This window comes from Ostrea edulis, chromosome 3, assembly GCF_947568905.1.
Source record: "Ostrea edulis chromosome 3, xbOstEdul1.1, whole genome shotgun sequence".
Classification (NCBI taxonomy): Eukaryota; Metazoa; Mollusca; class Bivalvia; order Ostreida; family Ostreidae; genus Ostrea; species Ostrea edulis.
Window position 1 is genome coordinate 34,265,023 of NC_079166.1, and position 27,094 is coordinate 34,292,116.

The window sequence follows — 27,094 nt, forward strand, 5'->3', positions numbered from 1 at the left end:
TACTTAAAACCATGACGTGAATTGTAAAGATACACGCATGTTAATTCTAAATTGTTATTTGCACATACCCTTGTAAATCTATATCGTTAGTCATAGTTGAAAAAGGAAGAAGAATCCATAATCCAATATAACTTATTTCTAAGTCCTTTAGAATAAACCTACAATAAGCTTCAAACCATCTCAATGAATTCAATTTGTAATATCCTTTATGTATTGGTATTTCATAATACTAGTATTTCATAATGTTGCGGTACAAAGAGTATTTTGGCAACAATTTCAGTTTTACTCGGAATTGAAAATATATTTCTTTATTGAATTACACTATTGATTATATTGAAATAGTGGATGCCTTACTGTCGAGAAACATTAACGTGCTCTTAAGAACACATTCATTAACGAAACAGCTTAATGCAAACACGTAGCAACGATATTACATAACCGTTGCATTCGTATAACAATCAATGACGGATTTAAAGGCCCTTTTGTGTGTCCCCTTAAAAACAAATTGTAGAACAACATCAAATGTATGAACTGAAATGTTGTACTCAATAGAATAGGTAGAATAATCCCCAAAATAACCTAAACAAACATCAAAAGACTTCAGCTTCCGGGAGCTTCGTTCCTTGGGCCCGCATTACGTCTTCACCCTGGATCGACTAGGCGTAAGGTTTATTCCCTCTTTTAACAAATCATGTGTACACCATAGTAATATATATGCATAAGGCGTTCGTTTTCTAAAACTCTTCTGACATGATTATAAACAGATAATTTTGAAAGAAACTGTCGAGCAAATACGACATAACACTTTGATAAGCAGTTTTATGTTAACAAAGAAATCTGCCCAAGTAACTGGTTTATCGATATGCATATATTGTGTAATCACATATAACTATTATAATGAAAACAGGAAGACACGTGTAACAAAGCATTGGTGGGGTCAGGATCAGAAGGAGCAATAATAGGAATATGTAAAGAACAACATACGATTCTTAATCGTTATCTTTAAAGTCAGGATTTTTGCCCTTTTAAGGACGTTTTCTCGTGCCGATGAATTAGTTGCAATACAAACTGTCATTAGGTCGATTGCTGTCTGACATGTTTAATGCCAATTATTAGCAATTCTTTTCATATTGATTTTGAATAAAGATTACTGTATACAGGAATTATATAGGGATTATATATCCCTGTGAAGCTGAAATAAAAAAAAAACACAACAGAGTCGTCCACTTCTACCTCATACTTAGATATTTTATTGAAAATAGATTTTAACTGCAAACTGACAAATCAACTTTATGGCAAACGGGATGATTTCAGTTTCTCCACCTTTAACTCCCCATATTTATGTAGCACTATTCCATTATCACCTGTATATCTCAACTGATTCGATACTCAAAAGCTTGTTCTGATCAGTTTTTAACTGGAGGCAGACTACGGGTAAACAAATTGGTGTTGCCGGGCTTTCAACAGTCAACAGAAATAGAGTTGGGCAAACGCGGACCACTGGATTTACCAGAGGTGGGATCAGGTGTCTATAAGGAGTAACCATCCCTGTGGACCGGTCACACCCGCTGTTAGCCCTATATCTTGATCAGGTAAACGGAGTTATCCGCTATCGAATCAGTGTGCCAATAACGTAATAATTCATATGAAACACTTCAAATAGCATTAGACCCAATGATAATCTGTAACGGCCATAAAATTTGCGAAATGCTGACTTTAAGCGAGACTCTGAAATCTAATTAACGGAAAATTTAATAAAACAACTGATCCCACCTCTGGTGCGTCCAGGGGTCCGTGTTCACCTCTCTCTCTCTCTCTCTCTCTCTCTCTCTCTCTCTCGATCTCGATAACTGGAAAGTGTATTTCCTGTGATATCTTTATTGCGAGATTCATCACGCTTTTTATTTTCAATTACTTATTAGACATACTAAGATAAATGTTTCATTAATGTTAGTATTGAATTAAAAAATGCAAGTATACTCAGTGTTCTATAAAGACTAGCCACTTTGGGTATAATTGGTGTTCTTTCTTAATTTGTTAGTAATTATACACTACCGACCAGATATGGTGCTGCGGATACCTAGGAATTTTCTTGACAATTGGTGAAGGACGGTTCTAGATGTAAAATTTTACAAATTCCGTCAGGTATGTATAAGTGTGCCGACTTCCCTACTCATTGTGTACGACTTAATAGCAAGCATGTGGTCTTCCCTGCTCTGCACTTGACATCTTACAGCTACAAGTGGGCGAATATCCCTATTTGTTGATGCGCAATATCAGGTGTGAGGATATCTTTGCTTGTCTTATGATAGAGCTCTAGTGTGCGGACATCCCTGTCAGTGTCCCTAATTAGATTCGGTAATATAGTGACAAGTGTGGAATCATTCCTGCCTGTCGCCGCGCAAGGGCAGGTGTAAGGACATCCCTGCTTGTCTCTTGTGGAAATGCGCTGATGTGTAGACTTCCCTACCAGTGATCTTGTTCGCTACCAGTCAAAAGATCCTATATAGGCGCAGTACAACATATTAAGTATGTGCATTGTACTTTTTTGCAGCATCTCAGGGCTATCCGTTTCTATCATGGGTGCGAGCCCGCGGGGGTCACATATAGTTACCTCCCTTGCACGTTACATAAAATGTGGTGTGATTCCTTGGGATAGTTGCGATAGACGACGTAGACGAAGAAATTTCCATGATAGTATAAATAGAAGCTCGGGGAACTGAAAGAAGAGAGTATAAATAATGAGAGTTTTCAGTCGTCAACGCCAGTGACAACGCGGATGAAAGACAACGTGAGAAACTCTTGTGTTGGTGAATCCCGTTTCTCTGGAGAACATCAACAGACGAAAGAAAAATCATCAACCCTTGACAGTGCACCAGTCAAGCATGCGCATACCCTTTAAGAAAAGTCTGCTGACAAACTCATGGACATGTATAGAGACGCCGGAGCAAGATCCCGCGTTTAGAGTGGTCGAGAATCTACTCCCAAGGTTTGATTTATACCTGGACGAAGGGGAGACTGTGCGTAACGATCAACCTAGACTTAGACTTCCTCCCCAAAGAACCTTACAGAGACGACCAAGACGATTATCTTCCCCTGCGATGGCTAGAAGGAGATTTATAGTAAGAGTCACCAGTCCCAATAATGATGACAATGCGTTGGCGGATTTTCCAGTATCATGACAAGTGATAAAGCCAGCAACGTATGATGACAGTGGTCCTTGGTAAGATTACCATGCGCAGATTTGTGTAGAAAAAAGTGGATGGAGATACAACCAGAAGAGCTTGTATTTAGCAATTTCCCGTTGAGGAAGTGCACAGGGTGTATTGGGTAACATGCCAAAGGGGACAAAGCTCGATTATCAGACACTAGTAAAAGCCCTGGAAGACCGATTTGCACTTCCAAGTCAAACAGAACGATAGAGTGCAGATGCGTGAGCGTCGCCAGGGAGCAGGTGGAATGTCGTCCTGACGTCGGGCAAGCCATTCATCGACTTGCCAATTTAGCCTACCCCAGTGCGTCAGGTGAGATCAAGGAGACGCTGTCTAAAGACCAATTAGTCAGCATTCATCAGACAAGGCCTAAAAACCTCAATGACGCTATTCAGTTGGATGTCAAATTAGAGGCATACAACAGAGCTGATCGAGAGAAAAAATATGCGCGTCCCGCCACCGCTGAACCCGTGGATGGAAAAACAGCCTCAATGCTTGAAGAATTATGTGTAAAGTTTGAGATATTACAGAGAAAGATTAGGGGATTAAAAGCACAACAAAATGAAAGTTATTCCCAATAAAGGCACAGAGAATCGAATCAAACATTTGGGACACAGAAGATATTCTACTTTTGTCGAAAGCCAGGACATATGCACAGATTGTAGAGCTGATCAGGCACAAAGGAAAGCTAAGTATCCGTTTAAGCCCCCTACTACGGAACACCAGCAAAATCATGATGGAAGGACTAAGGACTTCGACCCAAAGCCTTCTACCAGGAGTGTCAAAAACCGGCGAGGACGCTTCCTAAGGAGCTATTGGTAGGTACGGGTGCGACAGTGAGTTTAATCTCCACTGAACTGATGATTAGAATTCCAAAGGAGGACCGACCTAGGTTCAACTCGTTCAGCCAAGATGTTCTGGATGGTGGTGGCAATTGTTTCCAGATAAGTGGCACGGGGACCTTTCCAGCACAGATATGTGCCGCCTCGTGTTAACTAGACGGTATGGCTGCAAAATTAAGCAATGGTGGAATCATGGGTCTTGATTTCATGCAATATTGCTGTGGCGAAGAAGAAAATGTGCATTAGAGAGAAACAATATAACCTTATAAAAGAAGGTAGCTATGGGTGTTACCGAATCGTAGCACCAAACACTGTAACAATACTATTAAATCAAGAGGTATTCATAAACGGGGTATTATATGCATCAGAGGGCGAAGGCATCCCGCTGATTCATGGTTTGGTGGAACCAATTGAAAAGTTTGTGTCCACAGGTTCCCTTGTAGGGAGGACCTTAGTCAAAGCAGATAGTGTTGTACCGATTTGAGTACTGAATATGGGGCCAGAAAGTCGAACCATTTATAGTGGCACTCAAATTGCTGAAACGTCATCTGTCTGCTCAGTTCAGACAAAGAGAAAGACAAAAATAGCTGTGTGTTGCATGAAAAGCTTGAAGATCTCTTAAGGCGCAGTAGCACTGACCTATTTTCTGCCATAATAGTCCTATGTGCTGGCGCAAAGTAACTCTGATTTGGGTGCGACGAACATGGTTAAGCATGACATAGATGTTGGCAATGCATATCCCATTAAGGAACCCTAGCAACGCTTGCCTTACCATGCTGCCGAGGAAAAAGAAAAACATGTAATTGATATGCTAAAGGATGGAGTCATAGAGCGCTCCTCTAGCTTATGGGTAGCAGGGTTGGTCTTGGTACGAAAAAAGGATTGTAGTACTCGTTTATGTGTTGATTACTGGGAATTGGATGGATTGATCATAAAAGAAGCCTACCCATTGCCGTGTATCGATGATTCGCTGGACAGTTTTTCCGGTAATGTATGGTTTTTAACACTGGAGTTATGCTCGGGATACTGGTAGGTTCTGATGAAGGAGGAAGACCGACCGAAGACAGCATTTGTTACGCACAAAGTCCTCTTTCAATTATGGGAGATGCCCCTTGGACTGAGTTGTGCACCGACTACTTTCCAAAAGTTAACAGACATAATCATGGCTTGTATTAAATGGGAGGTCTGTCTAGTATATTTTGATGATGTGATCGGTGTAGGGAGAGCATTTGACGACATGATTTTAACCATGCCATATTTCAAACAACCTTTTTTCTGAACCTAGACTCCAACAATTTCGCAATAAGAGCTGTTCTTTCACAGTGTATACATGGAAAAGAATGTCCCATTGCATATGCCAGTCGAACTTTAACTAAAGCTGAGAGACAGTATTTAGTTGGAAGAAAGGAACTCTTCGCAGTTGTGCAGTTTTGTAAATAATTCAAACACTATCTGTACGGTAAACGTTTTACATTGCGCACTGACCATATATCCTTACGCTGGCTATTAAAGGGACTGGTTCACGATTTTTGATAAAAATATTTTTCATTTTTGATGTTAAACATTAGAAATATAGCTCATTTAATGTTGACAGCCTAATTTTTCACCTTCTGAATGCAAGAATAAAAGTAATATTTTAGCCTTAAATATGTGTTATGTAAACAAAGACTCGAGTCTTTTTATGTAAACTAACAAACCAGTGAAATATTGATTTTGCAATATAATGCATCTTAATTTTGCATAGTAACAAATTTTAACTTTTAGATGACACATTTCACCCCAAAAATGCTTGAAATGTGAAAGATATAATAATACTTAGATCGATATCCATTTCTTTTGCAAATTTTGTAAACAATAGCATACTGCAATCTTTGTTTACAAAACAAATAATAAACTCTCTAAAATGAGCTTCTGTGATGATGTATAACCTTAATTTTCATGTGAAATCTTTCAAACACATTAGACAGTAGATTTTGATCATTAAAAGTGAAAAGCAAAATTTTGGGTAAAATCGTGAGTCAGTCCCTTTAAACTTCAAAAGCCCAGAGGGTCAATTTGCATGCTGGATAGAGACTGTGAGTGTGTTTGACATGAAAATTGAGTACCCAACATCGGAACACAGATGCTCTGAGTTGCACCTCATGCAAGGAATGTGGGTTTACGATAGACCGGGAAAAAACAAAGCACTGGTGAGGTTGTTGTATAGGTTACCAAGGACGACTTAGGATCTTTTTGCAATCTTCAGGATGCTGATGCACATATGCAAGGTGAAGACAACGAACAGTGATAAATCTCATAACTCCTATAAGCAATACAAAATAGATAGTTGGTCAAACACGGACCCCTGGACACACCAGAGGTGGGATCAGATGACTAGGAGGAGTAAGCATCCCATATAAAGCTAGCGAAAGACTGGGTATTTGCGAACACGCGACTGGAGGTCTCCGAAATAACTAGCGGTCGAGTTTATCTACTTTCTTAAGTTCATTTTCTACATCATTATCTAAATAACCGCGTTTTCGTAGATTTGTCTTTATTTCCTTCCGCTGAGTTTGATATTTTTCTTCTGTGGAACAAATTCTACGTGCACGGAGCCTAAGTCCAACGGGAATATATATTTTTTTGTAGATTCGGGGTGGCTAGAGGTTTTATCAAGGTATATATGTTTATCGGTGGGTTTGCAGTATAAGTCAATGCAAAAGATTCCGTCTGTTATTGAGATTGTTACATCAAGGAAATCGGTTTTGGTATTTGATAGGACGTAAGTCAAGCTGAATGTTTGGATGTATTTAATTCGCGGTTTTATGGAATTGTTCAAGTTCTTTTTCTGTACCCGTCCAGATGCCAAAAATATCAATATAACGTACACAAAATAATGGTAGTTGTTTTGATTTTTCGAGAAGAATCTGTTCCCACCCCCGCCCCCACCCATGTAAACACATGGTTTCGCCCAAGTTTTGATCCAATCGTCGTCCCTTCAGTCTGCATGTAATGTTTGTTATTGAAACTAAAATTATTATTGTCATTCATTTAATGCATAAAATCACTTGTTTACTCCACTTCCCAATTATATGTACTAGTAGTATGGTGATAAAAAATCCCAAATTACTGTAAAATGGTTATTTACATCCAACATTTTTAATATGCTTTCCGTGTCCACCTCTTTTTCATGACGCTCTTGTAATCTAGTTTAATGATATCGCGAGCTCCTTTCCTACGTATACTGGGATAAAGTGCTTTCACGTCCATACTAAATATAATAGAAGAATCTGGTAATGGTTGCTTTATACTTGAAAGTTTTTTTCAAAATATCTGTAATATCCTGGACATAGCTACCAAGGGATCTATTCGCATTTTCAAATTGCGACTCAACGTACTCGACTATCTTTTCTGTCGAGATAGTGTCGGTTATTTACTATAGTCCTGAGTGGATTGTTAATTTTGTGTATTGTTGGGTTAACTTATACAATCAAGATTATTTGATTTTCTATCAAATAGTCAACTATTAATTTAGTACAGGTTTCCACCCGAGCTGTCACCCTGGGCGCCCTTAACAATTACACTACAATGGTATTACCTTACGACTACGTTATGGTACGACTATGCTACGGCACGAGTTAATGCACAACTAACAGACCCCGGATGTCGTTCTCTTTTTCAAAAGCCACCGAACAAGAAGGACGTGTTTTTTTTTCCAACCCACCCACCCATTATATTTTTAGGGTATAATTCTGATATCTGCTTTGCTGCTTTCTCTTCTCTCTTTTTTTCCATTGCAGAATACCAAGCGACACGTGCCCATCCTAGCCGAGAAGAATGGAACGCGTACTGAATGTCATAGCTACCTGTCGGTGCCTCAACGCATTCTTGCCAAATTCAATTTTGTAGGGGATATACAGTATTAATTTTTTTTTGCTTCTATGGGATAAATTAATGTCACAGAACCCCCAAAACAAAGTATACTTTTTGTCGCAATTCCGGGGGGGGGGGGGGGGGGGGGGACTGGGGGATACCGTAGTGTAGGCTGGGATCAAGTGGCCCCATAACCTGGTGGTCTCCCCACCCTGCATACAAAGCAGGGGGCGTGGCTCAAAGTAACAATGTGTAGTGCAAATATGGTAACAATCGTTGGTCATGGCCTGCCAGGGCTGGTCCCAACTCCACCTCGTTCAAGCGGGGGGAGGCCACAGTCTGGTAAATGTAAAACTAGGTGGCGCTGGAGACAGGGAAAAGGGCGGTCCCACCTACACTGGTCCAGAACGCGGTAATCGTTCGGATCAGGCACTTGTGCTTACACTCGGCCTCCTTTGTGCCCATACTGTCTTGGTACAATTGCATGTATCCCCCTGTCCCCCACAAAAATTGCAGCCTTTTCATCCACTTACAAACCTTGTTCCATTCCATATGTTGTATCGTGTAAATTGTGCTGTTGTACCTTTTGAAGCATCAATAAAGTCATGTTCATATTCACGGGTGTTATCAATTCAAGGCAATGCTGATGCATTAAACAGGCTGGGATCGGACTACATTTGCCACGAATGTCGAGCAAGCGGGCATGTGCTGCGGAATGCCTAGCTAACTGGATCTAATAATTAATATAGGGTATATTGACTGGTAATCAACAAGTGCACTGGCAGAAAATATTTCTAAAATTCTGTTACATTCCTTACCAACTATTTAATTGTATGCATAGCCATATTTTAGGATGTGTCCACGAGGTCGGGTGAGTATTGTTCATTTCATTATTAGACTCTTACCTTTCTCAAATGTTTTTCGCGCAATATCAACTTTGACGTTGCTTTCCAATTGTATGATACTTACTGTGACGTCATACTACTTTCTTGTGTGTAGTCTTGCGTTACGCTGCTATGAAAGATAAACACGACTGAAAAATTTGTTTGATTTCTTATGACGACTGTACAAATACCCCCTCCCCCGATATAAAGCAATCCCCGTTATAGCGTCGAAATTGCCGAGGTACAAATGTTGGCGCTATAACGTAGGATCACTAAGTATATATATATATATATATATATATATATATATATATATATATATATAGTGATCCTACGTTATAGCGCCAACATTTGTACCTCGGCAATTTCGACGCTATAACGGGGATTGCTTTATATCGGGGGAGGGGGTATTTGTACAGTCGTCATAAGAAATCAAACAAATTTTATCTACTACATCATGCTTTGAATGCCTGAATAATCTCGGCGTCCAGTGGTCGTAAGTGTCTTGTAATGGTAGGGGTATTCGATGATTTCCAGTTGTCCAACACGCTTAGACTTCGGTGTGTTCGACATACTCAGATTTCAAGAACAATACTGCATATTTGAACTCAGTTGATTATAATTTACGTAACTTATTATCTGCTCCAAACTTTGGTACCTTGTGGAGTAATGACGGATAATTGCTTAAGCCTGCTCACTGAAATTTTCCTGTCGTTGATTGGCGATTATCAACGGAGGTGATTGTAACGGAAATTGACAAAATTGTACCTGTAAATATGTTGGCGGAAGGCGATATGCGGGGGTAGTGTTATAACGGGATTTAAAATAGCGAGGAAAACGGGATCTTTTTTTGGTGATATGCGGGGATGACATTATAACGGGGGCAATATAGCGGAAATCACTGTATATATATATATATATATATATATATATATATATATATATATTGACTAGATTGACTAGTCACTTGGAATACATTACTAAAGACAGCTAGCAATGATCAATCTAATAAATACAATATCCAAAATGAAGCAAACACCAGAGATGAGGTCAAGATCCTGGTAGCAATCACTTTTTTCTGGGTGATCACTATTATGATATGAAATACGTCAGCAAATATTCGACCTAATTAAGAGATTATATTTGCAAACAGGACCATCATTACGGCAATATAATATTCAGGATATGAATATAAACCAAACATCTGTTTCATGCACGTAAAGGCTTTTCAATAACGTCTGCCTCATAAGTATACATGAGATGCATAATTTGTATCCATGGAAATACCAACAGAGCGTTGGTAAACCTGATCTCCAAGGATTTCATTTGTATTTTCAACGAGGAACACCACCATTTCATGGATACCAACTTCAGGGTACCTGTGTGTATAATCAAAGTGATATCTAAGAACGTAATTGTTTGGGTGAGTGTTCACAAGATATGCATATTTTAATTTCACATAGGTTTCAAGAGTGCCGTTTGAAGTCATCAGTTCGCAAATTCTATGGTCGTTATAATGATTTAATTTGCAAATACAAGCTATCATTAGTTCCAATGTTGTCTGACGCGTTCCATACCAATCTTCACATACAAAGTTTTACTACGTATCTAAACTGGCTATGAATTCCAGAACTTTTCGTAAACTCATATATATGGATTTAAATTGTCAAAACATGCAAATGTTCTACCAAGCGCCAATCTTTACTCTTCACAAAATGTAAAGGTACTGTAAAACTGCATAGACAAGAAATGGTGTGAACTGTTCAGCCTTCCGTTCAGACCGTTCAGCGTTCATTTCGGTATGAGATCTAGGACAGGTGAACATTGTTGGGAATTTCAGCAATTATTCAAAAAGTCTCTAAGACGGACTTTCAACTGTGAATATCGGCAAAGAATCGAACTATAACCGTTATTGTAAAACTACAAGACAGAACAAAATCCGATACATTCGTAGCAATCAATTTTGACACCTTTGGCAGCTTTCGGTAGTTTCTGTTTTGTATATAGGAATATGTCTTAGTTTGCTACACTTGTTTGATCAAGTTTCTTTTTTTTTTAAGATAAGAAATATTTTGATCAAAATTGTTATCGGAATATTCTGCCTAATGCAAAGACCGACCTTTGTATAATTTGAATATTCTATGCAAATTCCAAGTTGTTCTCTTTGCCACAATAGAGGTCAGCTAATTCGCGTATTTGAAATTAACATTCGTTTAGAAGGTGTGAAAATTGGAGGGAGTATTTGAAGTATATGACAAACGATGGGTTGATATTTTGATCTCTAAAAATTGATGCAGTTTTCTTTAGGTTTAAAAATTAAACAAATACCACAAATGTGATTAAAATTAGATGTTAAATCCGCTTTCATACTGGCATATGTAATCGAAGAATATGTTGAGCATTACTGTAGTTAGTCATTATTTGATTATTTATATATTCGATTTATTTCTCAATCTATTTCAAATATATTTTGATTGTTTCTGTTTTGTGCTGTTCCTTCTTATGCAAAGCGATAAGTTATTACCGACTGGCTGATACGATGTGTTTATGCACCTCCTCCCCGCCTGAGAATATGTTGCAGTATTGCCTTACGAGAAGTTTTTAAATCATTTTATTTGTTACCATACACGTATGCAAAAAATGTTTATTCAACATTCATCTTTGAGAGGAGGCCTTCTATTTTAACAATACTCAGATTGAATGTACAGAAATTTAGCGAAACGGAAGCAACCATTTTATTTTCAGTTTGAATGAATTGAATGGAAGAATGAATCGGTAACAGTTAAATAATCAATATTCCATATCGAAACAATATTTAACATCTGTTTCTTATATATCCGAAGCTAAAAAAAAAACAACCATCCGTTTGTTTTTATCCCAGCGTGTCCATAGATCATTGAGCTCATACGCAAAAATATAATTTATCGCATCGTGTATGAGTAATAATTTAAAATGGATAATTATCATTTCTTTCTCAACCTTCTTGATATCTAGAACACTACCATTATATCAAATAATATCATGTTTAAACTAATGCCAGGGAGAACCAAATAATGCTGAACAATTCAAAGCGTGCAAGTCATGCCTACCGTTTCGTGCATACCGTTCATAAAGCGTGCAAGCCACGCCTACAAATGGTCACTATTCGTGCGAAGCGTTACATACAACCCGTTCAGCGTACCACGCAGATCGTTACATGCAGACCGTCCCTTGCAGACCGTCCCATGCAAACCGCTCCGTGCAAACCGTTCACCGTTCCGTGCAAGAATCTTTTCGTACCATTACGTGCAAGTGGTATAGTAGTACGCTTCATGGTCTTTGATATATTATAATTGTATCATTATGGCAAATTGAAGCATTCCGGTGCATTTCATTGTATGTAAACCAGGTTCTTTGCTATGAAGATAAGTACTGTAAGAATTTGAGGCAGATTTAGAAACCACAGCGAGAAATTGTTGGACTAAAATAACGTGTATGCCAAACTAAGTTTCAACACACCTTTATTTAATGTAAATCGCGTTTTGTCCACTAGAATAATGTACTGATCTTTTGAATGCTTCCATGTAGGAAACTAATCAAAGCATATAACAGTATATATCTATTGTGTAGTCCGTGGACATAATTAAATACAAAATGTAATCCTGAAAAATAACATACATATTTGTACATAAACAGTTCCTATTTCGAAAATATTGTTACGATTTTACCTTTTTGGGTGCAGATGACAAAATCCTCTCTGGCGTCGTGCAGGGTATAACGGGATCCGTTAAACTGCAAAATACCAATAGCATTTTGTGGTATTTATATGGCATTGATTGCCGTTGCTTGACGACACACATAAATAGCAACGGTATCAACAATTGAAGGTAAGCTCCATAAACTAAACTCAGTTTTGGGTTTTGATGAAAGATTCAGTCTTTTGTTCCATGGATGATAGACAGTTACTTAAACAATCTTTTTGTACATTACCTTCTTACAATTAATTAAATGTATACTATTTACAGTTGGCGAATCCCCGAATTTTGTAGTGACGGGAGCATTAACCATTCAGAGAGCTTCATTTAGACGCGCATTGTGCAGCTAGAGACGCACCGCTGTTTTGCCTGACAACAAGCACAAATATTTTATAGGTTGCTTATTACAACGCAATGACGGCGAAACGCTGATGATGGGGCACTTGCAACACTTATATATACCCAGATCGACTATAAGGAGGGACAGTATTTATTCCTTTACCAAAACCTGGAAGAAACAATGAAAAAGCGAAGAGATGGAAAAGACTGAGTGTTCGTCCTCGTAAAACATTAACCTCAGCTATACCAAAAGAAAGAGTCCAAGCAAAACATTTGTACGTGTGTTCAAATATGATATGCTCATCGATACTTGTTAAACACTCATTAAACTATTAACAAATAAGCGGGGACTATAAAGGGGACGTAGCTGCAGATCTGATACTATTTACGTGTAGTGGGAATATACTGTAAATGTATTACATTTGGCTGTGTACTCTATTTAGCGCCTTTGGCGGAACGCAGCTTCAGCTAAATCAAGTACATCGCTAAATGCCATCCGTAAATCTAGATGTTTAAAGTAATTCAGGAATGCGCTAAATCAAATCTACGCTAACTTGTTGAAAAAACGATTTCCGCCAATTATCGTACACGCCAAATATAATACGTTTACAGTAACTATAATATTTGTCATGCTGGTTGCATGTAAAATGCTGGTTAATATGGACTGAAAAAGACTCGGTGTATGTATCCAACATGTTTATAATTACGATATAAAATTAAAATTCCTTTATGCAAACCCAGGAAAATAATGCGATTAAATATGGCATGAGCAGATCAAGGATTTGTAAAGCTCCCCTTTTCAATCTTTTCGCAAAATAACCCCTTCTCTACTCTCTTGAAATAAGCATCTGGGACAAATGGTGGTAAATATTTCGTAAATTCCAGAGGGGTCCAGGCTTTCCCCGCCTCAACATTTGTACAAGCTAGATAAATTGTACTTGACTTATGCAAGTGTTGTGCATACACAATCACTGTAACAATGATACTAAAACGTATAAATATTCTACAACTAAAGGAATGCTAACCAATCATTTTTGTAACTCAGCAATTTGTATTGCACTTGCATGCCCGTTTTTGATTTATATTGCCCCACCCCTATGTTGATTTTCATAATAGTGTTTAGTCATCATTTTTATTAAGATAAAATGTATGTGTTTGCTGTTGCAATATCTTAAAGATGAACTATGACGTGTTCCTTTTTTTCTACTATGAGTATTTTGTCAATGGCCAGCCATCTGAAATGAACCATGATCCAGTGCCTGCACTACGTTATGGTGTATTAACACTAGGTCGAAAAAAAAAACACCAAAAGAGGTTCAACTTCAGAAATGAGAACTGCATCTAAAGCAACAGATGGTCACGGATAATAGTGCTGATATGTAAGTTGTAGTAAATACCATGAAGTGAAACAAACTGGCAATACATGTATTATATTTGAAAAAATCTTGAGCTAGTCTGACAGAATACTCCTTTGTAGGTAATGATTGAAACTGTTTCTTACATTATAAAGAATAACAATGTTTCTTTGTAATTCATATTACAATAATCAGTATGATGAAACTTGCAGTGACGTGTTAGAGGCATCATCCGAAGTTCAACATGGTTCAATCACTGCAACTACAAGTTCTTAAGCATCAGCAGCATAAAATATTAAACCTATTATCCCTGGTAATTATATTCTATGATTCTATAAAAATACCAAGGTACAGTATTTGCAAATGACATGATATCTATCCACGAAAGTAAAAAAAAAATCGACTGATGGTGTAAAGGAGAACTATACTTGACTGAAATCAGATTTATTTTATGTTTTTGGCTATATTTAGATCTAAAACTTCATAGTTATTTCGGATTTCAAACATTTCGGTTGAGCATCACTGAAGATACATTATTTGTCGAAATGCGCATCTGGTGCATCAAAATTGGTACCGTATAAGTTTTACATCTAGTGCATGTGTATATACGGTGTATGGCAGCATACATGATGTTATATCCAAAACTCGCTAAATACGCACAATGTAAAGATACTAATCAGCTATTGTTATCACACTGAAAGAAAGTAACATAATGAAAACAAGCTCATCTTTTAAAAAGATTAGAGTGCTATCGCCATATCTAATATCTACTATGGAAGTAGAGGTCATAATACATGTTTAAGTGATTATAGAAAAATACTTAGAAGACCTTTACTTTCTGCAAGTAATGCTTTGGAATTTAATTTGCCATTTGGCTTGCATTGCAATACGTGATAGAAAGATAAAACATTCCTCAAAAATAGGTAATAGTTTTAGATGTAGGGATGGTGTATACATGTATAATTAGTCTACATTGTAATACATGCACATAGGATAAAAATTGGTTCATGGCATTTAACTCTAACAAATGCGAGGTCATTCCCATTCACGGAAAAGAAAAAAACATCCATGGAAACTACATTATCCACAACCAAGTCTTCAATGAAAGGTGAAGATAACGAACAGTGATCAATCTCGTAACTCCTACAAACAATACAATATAGATAGTTGGGCAAACACGGATCTCTGGACACACCAGAGGTTGGTTCAGGTGCCTAGAAGGAGTAAGCAAGTAAACAAAGCCAAGTACCTGTATGAAACGATCGCTGGGATTGAATATTATGTATTTATCGTAAAACGGCGTTTTCCATCTTTGACCCAGCTCCTAGTGTCCAGACTGGTTCTTAATATCCGAATGCCCAGCGTGACATTTAAAAAAAATATAGGCAGATTAGTTTTATCAATGATTTCATCCTGTAAAACAAATAAAAAAATATTATAAGCTACATGTAACATAGTCTGCCCCCACCCCGCCATTCATTGAACTCTCGTTTTGGGAACCACATAACGAGTGATTAATAAGTGGCGGGGGCCAGGCTACATCTTACAATGTCAGTACGTGAAACCCGTGTACTATAATCAAATATGATTAGCCCACAAACGAAAATCAAAATGCTACCAGTGGAATTGTTTTGACACATTTTTATTACTTGTGTTTAAACTTTTCATAATCAGGGAGTTAACTTTAAGATACAATTCGAGACTGCTGTTCTATATAACTCTCAGAATGCCACATGATGGCCCCCAAGCATACACATTACCTGTAAAACGCTAACATATATGCGATCGCCTGATGTCGCTAGCAAACACCAAGCCTATAACATATATACATACATTGTATACATTTATTTGATGTATATTTTTTATGCTCCTGCGATTAAAGTCGGGAAGCATATAGTTTTTCTCCAGTATATCTGTCCGAAACTTTAATCATCATATTTCATGTGTGAATTCCTTGTGACAAAGCATTTCTTTTGGTACCAAAGTTTTGACTTTGAGACCTTGGAGTTTAACTTGAACTTAGACAATACCTCATGGAGTATTTTAGGTAGGGATTTCTTATTTTGTAAATATATTTCTATACCAAGACCTTTCATTTCATGCTAAAATCTTTGACCCTTTGATATCGACCCTGAAATTTAAACCAAATGTTGAAACGTTTGATTTGCTCATAGCTTTGAATGGTGAGTGATTGCACTTTTATATTTATCATAATCATTATACATTTATATAGCACTTTATCTAATAAAGATGATTACCCCAGATGGCTTTCCATGTTGAAACATAATAACGACCAAAAACAAAAAAGCAACAAATACATAGAAAAGGACATAAATAATACTACAACTGGGATGTTTTTTCTATATCTGTACACACAAATACCGAATGTTAGATTAAAATCAAGTTTAAAAAGATGTGTTTTAAGTTTTTGTTAAAAAAACCCAGCTAATTAACTTTCAGCATGAAGATCCAACGGATGCATGCTGGAAGTAATCCATGTAGAACCTGAACAGCGTACAACAAAATTTTATATTTCGTACGATATGTCACAGGTAGCCAGTGATGCAATATAAGAATTTGTGTAATATGCTCATGTTTCCGTGAACGTGTCACTATCCTGGAAGCAGTGTTTGGAACTTTCTGTAACTTCTACAAGAATCCTGAAGTAACGCCATGGAGAAATGTATTTTCGTAATCAAGACAGGAATTAATCAATGATCTAACAAGTGTCCTGAACGTATTCTCTGTTTTAAGAGATCCAATTCTACCGATATTACTAAGCTTAAAATAGTGTGATTTAGTATATGCACTTATTTGTCACTCCATGCTAAGTGTGCTGTCGAAAAGCATCCCAGGATTTTTGACACACGAATCACTGGTGACGAGAGGCCCATTGAGCCGCAATTGATATCCCGATAATTCACAAGCTTTACGTTTTGGTATAAAGATAAATAGTTCTGTCTTTCCCTTATTTAGCTTCAGTATGGTGTTTGCATTCAGTTTGTCAATATCGAAAAAAAAAAAAAACATCTACAATGTTGCCCCAGCTGTCTTACATGATGTAATCTGCGTTGCAATGATAACACATGTTATACTTCCGGCTCTTCGATTGGCTTGGAGAACATACACTACAGCCGAGGTCGTAATACAAAACTCTGTCGAACACCAAGGTGGAGTATGGACTATTTGGATACTGCAGATCGCAGAGGAATTTGTTGATTTCCACTAGAAAGATAAGACATAATCCATGACAGAGCTCATCCCGTGATACCAAAAAGCATACCGCATACTCCTAATCAGATTAGTATGGTCTATGACGCTGAATGCGGCTGAAAGATTTAGCATCACGAGTGCTACTAACAAAATAAATTGATGGTATAGGGGTTACAACTCTCTCGATTTAAGTCATCATTTTGCTAATTCTATGGTTGTTATAACGATCCAGTTCGTCAAAACAATCTATCATTGGGTCAAATGCTGTCTGACATGTTTCATACCGATTGTTAGGTCGCTCTTGGCACACTGAATTTGACTACGGATAACTTCGTTTACCTCATCAGGATATAGGGCTCACGGCGGGTTTGACCGGTCAACGGGGATGCTTACTCTTCTTAGGCACCTGATCCCACCTCTGTATATACATTCAAGAAGTAAATTGAAAATATATGGAACCATGAACTGCGACGTTTCACGGTGGCATAATTCATGAAACACGTTGATGCTCTAAAATACGTATATAAACGTGAAGTGTTGCAGTTCATATCCAAACATATTTTCCAAGAAATCAATATTTCTTAGATCTATACTATATAAATACTGCATGTAGATGAGGGTAACATTGAGAATTTTCACCCCAAGAAAATCGCTGTCAACCAAGGTAGTTACTCTTAACTACATGCAATATTTGTATTACATACTGAAAAGTGAAGATAACGAACAATGATCAATATCATAACTCCCATAAGCAATAAAAAATAGAGATTTAGACAAACATGGACCCTTGGGCACACCAGCGTTGGGATCAGGTGCCTAGAATGAGTAAGCATCTCCTGTCGAAAAAAAAAGAAGAAAGATTTACGTTTGTTGATATTTTATCAATAACTGTCATGCGCTACTTGTATATCAATGCAGGTATTCCCGTTTATTACAAACCCTCAAACGAGGTCGAACTGTAATTTGCAGAGAATGGTACACACATGAATTTGACGCATGTGATTTATGTTTTTATAATATCTCCTATTCTCAAGAGATGTTACCCATTGCTTGGTGCTATCACTCTAGAACGCATGCTTTCTATTTTCAGAGGGAAATATGTTTTTCCATCTGTGTTTATATACTTTAACTTCAGTCGGAATTTCTAGCCGTTGAAACTGAGTACTATATTTTTCTTTATTTATACGCACATTAACTGCGACGCATTCAGGAAGAAATTACTATCATTACAATATGTAAAGATATAAAAAAAAAATGGAAATTGAAAAGTTTGCTATGTATTCGCACATGTAACTTTATTACGTTGACAATGTTACACTATGCTATATGAAAACCAGATTTACATATTCAACCACATCATACATAATTTCCTTTATAGAAGACATATATACAACCGTGGGTTGAGCTTTGATACGATATTTTCAAGTGGTTCTAATGGAGCTGTTATTCACTATGCACCTACCAATCTCACTGACAAGTAAATCACAACAACGGAGATGTATCTTCTAGACTCTGGAGAACAATATTTGTAAGTGGACCTGTCCTAGTACTTGTGTACCACACTATGAAATACATATTCTATGTAATCACTGTGCTTGAATAAATCACCTGCTATTAAAGAGTGCGTTCATCTCCATAAAAATGATTAAAATAAAGAACAATGATCAATCTCGTAAACCCTACAAAGAATACAAAATAGATAATATAGCAAACGGGGGGGGGGGGGGGGTCAGGTTCCCTGGACACAGTGTCTATATATTTCAACTGATTCTATATACAAGACCGTGCCCTGCATATGATCAGTTTTTAAATCGAGCCAGTCTACTTACAAATAAGTTGATATTACAGGGGTGTCAACAGTCTTTGCAATCAGGATTTTGCAAATTTTATCGTCATTAAAACGATCTAGTTTGCCAACACAGCATATAATTTGGGTCAAATGCTGTCTGGCATGTTTCATACCAATTGTTAGACCGTCCTTTACACATGCACTGATTATGACTAACTTGTGGTTTGCTAGGGGTTATAAGGAAAATGCAATCAATTTTCAAAATGAGTGCCAATTTGAAATTTCCGCCAAAAACGTTAAAAATTCTAAGTTCTTTTGTGAGAAGTTCTACGAAAGTGCTTCAACAGATCGAACTCTAAATGTATGAGCTGATAAAGGGTGATGTGGAGGGTTGCAATTAATTTTCAAAAAAAAAATCAAGCTTCCTGTGGAGTCCTGTAGTCGCAAAATTCTATGTCAACATGAAATTTGAAGTAATCAAGAAATGACGGAAATGACATATTTGTTCCCGATTACCTTGACATATAGGTAAAGTCAAGCCTTGCTTTACTGCAGTCATACAAGGTTCCCAGTACATATTTTCTTTACAATAAGAAGAATATGTCATTTTATTATATGTATATGTGTTACAGAGATGGAACAACAGATGTCACACGGACATTTCACTTTGGAACCCCTACATATTATGAAAAGGTATTCAGCTTTAGGAATATATATTACTGCACACATCGTCCGCTCAAGTACCGTTGATTTTCCTAATAAAGATACATGTCTTTCATATGAGATGTTCACCATTAAGAGAGTAATCCATTTCAGGAAATTGACCTTTTCTGAAACTGGCCCTTGAATTTCGAAGAAACGCGAAAAAGATATTGAAAATATTTAAGGTTTTGTCTTTTGTATTTTAAATGACAGGAATGCTACACACGCGTCTTGATGGGAACAGTTGATCTCGCAAGTGTTAAATTTCTGAAAACTAGTTTTGGACCCTATGGTAAGAGTACTTTGTGAAAGATTTCATTGATAAAATTAATTCATATGATAAAGACCCACTGTTTGTGCCTACTGGAGCCCCGTTGGACGTGTGGTATTCACATTCCTTTATTTATATTACTTTCAATGTGGTTGAGCCTGCTGGGACCCCATTGAACCCCATTAGGAATTATTGATAGTCCTTTAATCAAATTATCTTCAAACATTATATTACGTTCCACTATATGATTTAGAAGGACTTATTGATTTTCAAATCATTAAATGACAAAGCGCGTGTCTATGTTTTCTGAGTTAAATTTCAAAGCATAGTAAGTATAAATTCAGGGTTTCGAAACAGGAAATATTGTTTTAACAAAAATATCATGCATGATCGAGGAGTTACCTATGGCTGTTATGAATATGTTAATTGGTATCATTGTAAAGTCGTGAACTTGACATTTTGGCCCGTCGTCCTCTCTGGAACGTCGGACTTGATTACAGACACGGAACAGGCCACGGGATCGGAATGTACTAAGGTGTCCATGAAGGTAAGTTACGAGGATACATCTTCATGGGCTGATTAAACCCGGTGAGGTCTCTCTGAATTTGTTTTACAGCATTTCGCACATACCTAAACAAATCAAACTAATTCAGAAGCCAGAAGGGGTGTATGTTAGATATATTGGGGAAAATTCTGAATCCGTCCACGTTGAATATTTTGATTTTTTGTTCTAGATGTGTTATTTACATATCATGTTTAACCGTCATGTATATGGAAGTACAACTGTTTCAAAAGAAACATAATTACCACATGATAAACATACAGGATATTTTGTTTATTTTATCGTATTCATGTATGATATTAAAAGGTACATATGCTAAAATTATGTATACACAATATCAAGTTTTTTGCGAATGCATCATTAAATCATGGTTGGATGTACATAAATCGACATTACACTTTGTTTTCAGGTCCAGCGCGTATAGGTATGAATGGCAGACAACCTTCGTATGATTCGCCAATAGAAGAGGGTCAATTATTTTCTGATGGTATTCTTAAATTATTATCATAATAAAAGATTTAAAAATATATCGTTAACTTCCCATATTTATGTAGCAATATCCCATTATCACCTGCATAAGGTATGTAGATATCTCTACTGATTCGATACGCAAGAGCTTATTCTGCGTATGATCAGTTGACAGACTACTGACAAACAAGTTTTGGGTGTAGGACTTTCAACAATCTCATTTAAAATGATGACTTCGCAAATTTTATGGTCGTTGGTCGTTATAACGATTTATTTTTGCCAATACAACCTATCATTGAGGCAAATGATGAATGACATGTTTCATACCGATTGTTAGGCTGTTCTTGGCACACTGATTTTGATTATGGATAACTCCTTTTACCTGATCTACATATAGGGATCACGGTGGGTGTAACCGGTCGACATGGAATGTTTACTTTTCCTAAGCACCTGATCCCACTTTTGATGTGCTAAGGGGTCCGTGTTTGCTCAATATTTATTTTGTATAGCTTATCGGAGTTATGAGATTGATCGTTATTCGTTATCTTAATATTTCATTGAAACTTTCAAGTGCTAGAAACGCATTTGAGTTTTTTAACACTGTATCTTGAAGTTTATTATGAGATTCATGATAAGATATATACATTCATTAATGTTGTTTTAGTAATAATTCAATGGTATTTTGTTGCATTTTATTTTTCGATGAAGACACTTACATGTACCATTCTATTTGACATTTTAAAAGAAAACAACCAAACTAGAAAATATAGATATACGGAAGAATGTGTAGGTCGCTTGCAGTATTAGGAATAGTAAAACAATGAAAACCTGCGTATAAATCTAAGTTTTTGTAGTATGCATCACTGTTCGTTATATTCACTTTTTTCATATGTATAATCAAAGCCATCTGTTATGCAAATTATTTAATTAAGGGTTACATGAAGTTTGTGATCCACATAATATAAACAACATAGACAAATATTCCTAAATAACTGAATTGTTCATATTGCAAATACAGAACCTGGATACTATGAAGACGGGAGCTTTGGTATACGGTTAGAAAGTATAATGGTAGCCAAGAAGTTTGATTTGAAGGTTTGTGTACATTTATACGTATATACATGTACACTGATTAATATATAGACAACACTAGTCTTGACAGTATGGAAGCAATGAGATGCTTACTTCTTTTTTAATCGCACGTACAAAAAGTTTATAGGAAAGAGACAGATTTACGTGTATATAACTGTAGAAATATTTATACATGGATTTCGTTTGTTTGCAGTACAAATTTCCTAATTCGGAATTTCTTGGATTTGAAACAATCACTATGGTGCCGTTTGAACCACACCTTATAAAGTATGGAATGCTGACCAAGGATCAGGTATCATGTGTTCTATATACATATATCAATTAGAATTGTAGATTTTATGAATAACTGGAAACATCCGTTGGATACATCAACTTTACATTGTATCAACGGAATTTATTCTCAGTTTTAAATGTTTGTTTTTAAATGAAATAATTTATATAATTTAAGATACAAACAAATTATTCAGCCAGATGTTATGACAATATTGTAAATTTCATTTTGTTGACGAAAAAAGGAAATATAAACACCTTTAGTGGAAGAAGTACATGCAAATCAATGTTCTAGAACATTAATGTGACAGAAGAGAAAACTTTGAATTACTTTTACAGACCGAGTGGATTAATACCTATCACAAAACAGTGCAGGATACCATAGGTCCATTGTTGATAAAGAATAACCGAGAGGCTTATGATTGGTTAGAAAGACGAACAAGGGAGATCACTCACAGTGTTAATGCAGCGGCCAAACAATTTCATAGTTTCTCTAATCCTGTATCTGTGTTAACGATGTATATATCGTTCCTTGTATTGCTCACAAATTGATGATTTTTAAATTGATGGGCTTATCTAATAATTATTATAGATGTAAGTGGAATTTTTGTGTATGAATGGATGCTTATTCCAACTTTTGAAACCTGTTTGAACACGCAGAGACGTACAATTTGTATTTGTACCAAGGTCCATTTGAATTTATGAAATGTAATTGTAAATATATACATTCCAAGGTAGTATCACTACTATTAAATGACATGTATAGTGCATAACATACTTTTGAGTTTTCTTTTAAAATGATAATGAGAGTATTCTTATTCCATTACATTCCTTATGAGAATGAGGGGATTGAATACTGCACAGCGTCACAAAAGTGTTCCGTCTTGTAATGAAAAGGTGAAGATAACGAACGGTCATCAATCTTACAACTTCTATAAAAATGATAAAAGTGATCCAGCAGGATAACCAGTTCTTGTTGTTCCATTTCACGAAGTAAAAAAAACGTTTAAAGTATTCGGGCATTTAAATGATTTATACATATTTTTCATTTTTGCAAAGTACTCGAAGCAATACATGTGCCAATAATTTATCGCTACGCGCGCACCCTTCTTATTAAATTCGTTTGTACAGTTTTTATCTTACACGTACAATTAAAATAAACTGCCTGCTAGATTACCCTATTCACTGGTATGTATAAAGTGTATCCCTTTCTCCGAAACTGAAGCATCGTTTTGTCAACTTAAAAGGTTCTGTATCATTGTATATAATATCAGTGCAATTGCCTTCGTACCATTCAAGTGTCAGTACCCATCTCTTTCTCGGTTCGCCATAGTAATCGGGAATTTCCGCCAGCTTTCCAGTGGTTGTCATAACAAAATAGTGCCAATGGATTTCACCCTGTTTCCTTCCTTTAAAACTGAACTGAAAACCAAAGATTCTCGAATTTAGAGGAGTTGTAGCTCGAAATATTACAGATCCTTGCTCGTTTGAATAAGACATGGTTCAACAAAGTATTTCAAAAGTGAACTGATCGGCATAAGAAATGTATTGAACATAATGGCGAGTATTTGAAAAGGAATAATAACTGTTTTACTTACATGCGAGACAACACCATCAATAATATACAATTATGTAGAGCTTCAGAATTTAGTATACCGGGTATGTTTTTTTTCTTTTCATTTGTTATTTCTTCAATAAAAATATGTTATCATATATTATTATGCATATTTTTGCTAAGGCTCCCGTGATGCATGTAAATAACTTCAGTGGGGAAAACGCATAGGTATTTTTCAGGTGAGGTTATATACTTACATGCATATGTAAAACACCGCGATAAAATTTTGAAGTCGCAAATTGTACAGCCGAGCACAACCTTATTGTAAAATAATTGATTTTCTCAAAAACGTTAAATGAAGTACAAAGTTGGAATTTTGGGTAATGGGCAACAAAGGTATAAGTAGTATAGTGTGCACATTTCGAGTCCCTTGAACCGGATCCAAGATGGCGGCTCTTCCGCTTCCCCCAAGATGGCGATCCTTCCGCTTTCGTTAAGATGGCGGTGCTTCCGTCAAGATGGCGACATTTCCGCTTCCAGTCTGCCCTCCGCCAAGATGGCAGCACTTCTGCTAAAGTAACCATCACTCTTTAACAGGACTTTGGACCTGCTGCCCTAAAGCAGGTGGATTTACTACTTTTTTAACGAGAAGAATGAGTCAGACCCAGACACACAACAGCACAAAGTTAGTTCTCGTACCGACCGGAACAGCGTTCATAGCCCGATCATTGATACAAAGGGGAACGTCCCCGAGTTGGTTTACGGGTCTTTATTACCGTTCCAGGGATCAACTCATGGTTTACGGGTCTTTAAGACCGCGCCAGGGACCAACTAATGGTTTACTGGTCTTTACGACCGCGCTAGGGACCATGGTTTGGAAGACATGCCCCGAGGGGTTTTCGAGTCTCTTCGGCCGCGCTAGGGACCCCTCAAATAGCGACCTGACCCACCCTTCTAGTTTTTTTTTTGTTTAGTAAATTTTAATCCTTATAACTCTCACCCATCGTTTTTTACCGTCGGATATCATGTTAGCGTAAGTACAACTCTTGGACCAGTGGAGATATTTCTGTAGGCATCATCAAATGGCTTCCAATATTTCAGAGTGCATCCACACGAAAAACAGGTAACTTTAGCTCCAATCTCAGCGTAGATAAACCCAGCTCGCGCCAGATCTGTCTTGTTCGGACCTTTGAGAAGCTTAGGTCAATCCATAAAGCTGGCATAATGTTCGGCAAAATTAACACATTCTGGGTATTTCCCCAGATAGGATTTTTGTACGAAAGGCGGTGTAATGTTCTGCACTGGTATGCGCACAAATTCATCGAGGTTCTCCGTACATCGGGCGATTCATAAGGAGTCTTCAGAAAGAAATTGGCATCTAACATGAAAGTCATGATCTCCTGATGATACTCTCCGGAATGAATGCGAAGAGCAGGATCACATAATTTATATAGTTTTGTCACGTGACTTTCATTGTTACACACCTACGCCTGGATTTGTTTTAAGATGGCGGACCTTCTGGTAAAGTAGCCATCATCCTTTACCAGAACTTTGGACCTGCTGCCCGAAGGCAGGTGGGTTTACCACTTTTTTTTTTACAAAAAGAATGAGTTAGACCTAGGCACACAGCAGCACAAAGTTAGTTCTCGTACCGACCGGATCAGCGTTCATAGCCCGATCATCGATACGAGGAGGAATGTCCTCGAGTTGGTGCACGGATTTTTCACGACCGCGCCAGGGATCAACTCATGGTTTAAGGAACTTGACAACCACGCCAGGGATCATTTTTGTAATACATGGCCCGAGGGTTTTCGAGTATCTACGACCACTCCAGGGCCCCTGAAATGGCGGTCTGGCCCACCCTTCTCATTTTTTTTCCAAACTCATTTAATATACATTATATATCCCCCCTTTTGTCTTAACAAATCAATCTAGATACATCTCATTCTATATATATCATAAAGGAGCTTTATATACATATGTACAAATCAAAGCACATTCTATATACACATGATGTTTTCCCTTCAATATATCAAATTCAATCTATATATTTTTAAGGTTTTAAAGTAATATCCAGAGGTTCCGTGGAAATACCGTCGTCCAACACTTTTCTTTTACAATAAAAATAAGAAAATCCACGTCTTTCCTGTGTGTACATAAACATGGTATTGTCACTCGCGCGAATCCCGCGATTGAAACCTTGCCCTGCTTTTTGATTGGTCAAAACTTGATCATAAATTTCCCACGGATTAGACACCTGTTTTTTGTTAACCCCTTTAGAACATTGCATTCATCTCCATTCGCGACTACATATGTTTTTGAACAAAATCCGATCATTCTGTTTCCTTCATATTTCGTTTTAAATAACCCTGGGACGCGCCTATCAAATTTTTAGTGTTTTTCACAACATGGCCGGGGTAGAAAAGGGGAACAGGCATCGTAACGACAGAAATTATGTAGGTGGTGGTCGTAGCTTTCGAGCATGTTCGGTTTAATGATGTCGCACATGTTTTCTCCGCTAATACACAAATAATTGGAATCCGTGTCCATTTCCAATAGCATATAGTCCGCGCGATCAACATGGACGTCTAAAAAATCGTAATTAAATTCCAACATTTTCATCTTGGCACCTTGTAAAATAAAATAGCCGAATTGTATCGGAAGATCCATTCTGATCTTAAACTTGGCCATTTCTTATTCATAAAAAGCATTCCCTAAACACGTCGCGTTTCTAAATTCATCATTTACCGCGATACAGGTTTCGCGCTCCTCCTGAACGTACTGAATATTTTTGGTCCATGATTAACAATCCATAACCCAAATTTCCGATTAATTTCTTTGTATTGCCAATATTTCAATTTCCGGTCGCACATCACCCATTCTCCTCGCTTCGGTCACGTAATTTACAAATTTTTGAAAACACGCCTGCGCGTTAAATTCCACCACCTGATAGA

The 27,094-nt window shown here is 37.1% G+C and overlaps 2 protein-coding genes across 3 annotated transcripts in view; one reads left to right on the forward strand and one right to left on the reverse strand.

Moving 5' to 3' along the window:
• Positions 1 to 12,557, reverse strand: part of LOC130053382 (Golgi resident protein GCP60-like) — a 99,071-nt gene extending 86,514 nt beyond the window's left edge. For both annotated transcript variants that reach the window (XM_056160526.1, XM_056160527.1), the window contains exon 1: positions 12,498 to 12,557. The gene's annotated coding sequence lies outside the window, so the exon portion shown is untranslated. The remainder of the gene's footprint in view (positions 1 to 12,497) is intronic.
• A 7,300-nt stretch (positions 12,558 to 19,857) lies between these two features.
• On the forward strand, positions 19,858 to 23,355 carry LOC125675755 (xaa-Pro aminopeptidase 1-like). Its single transcript, XM_056160528.1, has 6 exons — positions 19,858 to 19,913; positions 20,136 to 20,740; positions 21,165 to 21,242; positions 22,242 to 22,318; positions 22,509 to 22,607; positions 22,925 to 23,355. The coding sequence occupies exons 3-6, from the start codon at positions 21,182 to 21,184 to the stop codon at positions 23,135 to 23,137; spliced, it is 450 nt and encodes a 149-aa protein (XP_056016503.1). The 5' UTR covers positions 19,858 to 19,913; positions 20,136 to 20,740; positions 21,165 to 21,181; the 3' UTR covers positions 23,138 to 23,355.
• The last annotated feature ends 3,739 nt before the right edge of the window (positions 23,356 to 27,094 follow it).

Excerpts from the sequence above, each read along its gene's own strand:
- LOC125675755 (XM_056160528.1), top strand. The coding sequence starts at position 21,182 with ATGAATGGCAGACAACCTTCGTATGATTCGCCAATAGAAGAGGGTCAA. Across the intron at positions 21,243-22,241 it reads GGGTCAATTATTTTCTGATG|AACCTGGATACTATGAAGAC; the intron begins GTATTCTTAAAT and ends TTGCAAATACAG. Across the intron at positions 22,319-22,508 it reads CCAAGAAGTTTGATTTGAAG|TACAAATTTCCTAATTCGGA; the intron begins GTTTGTGTACAT and ends GTTTGTTTGCAG.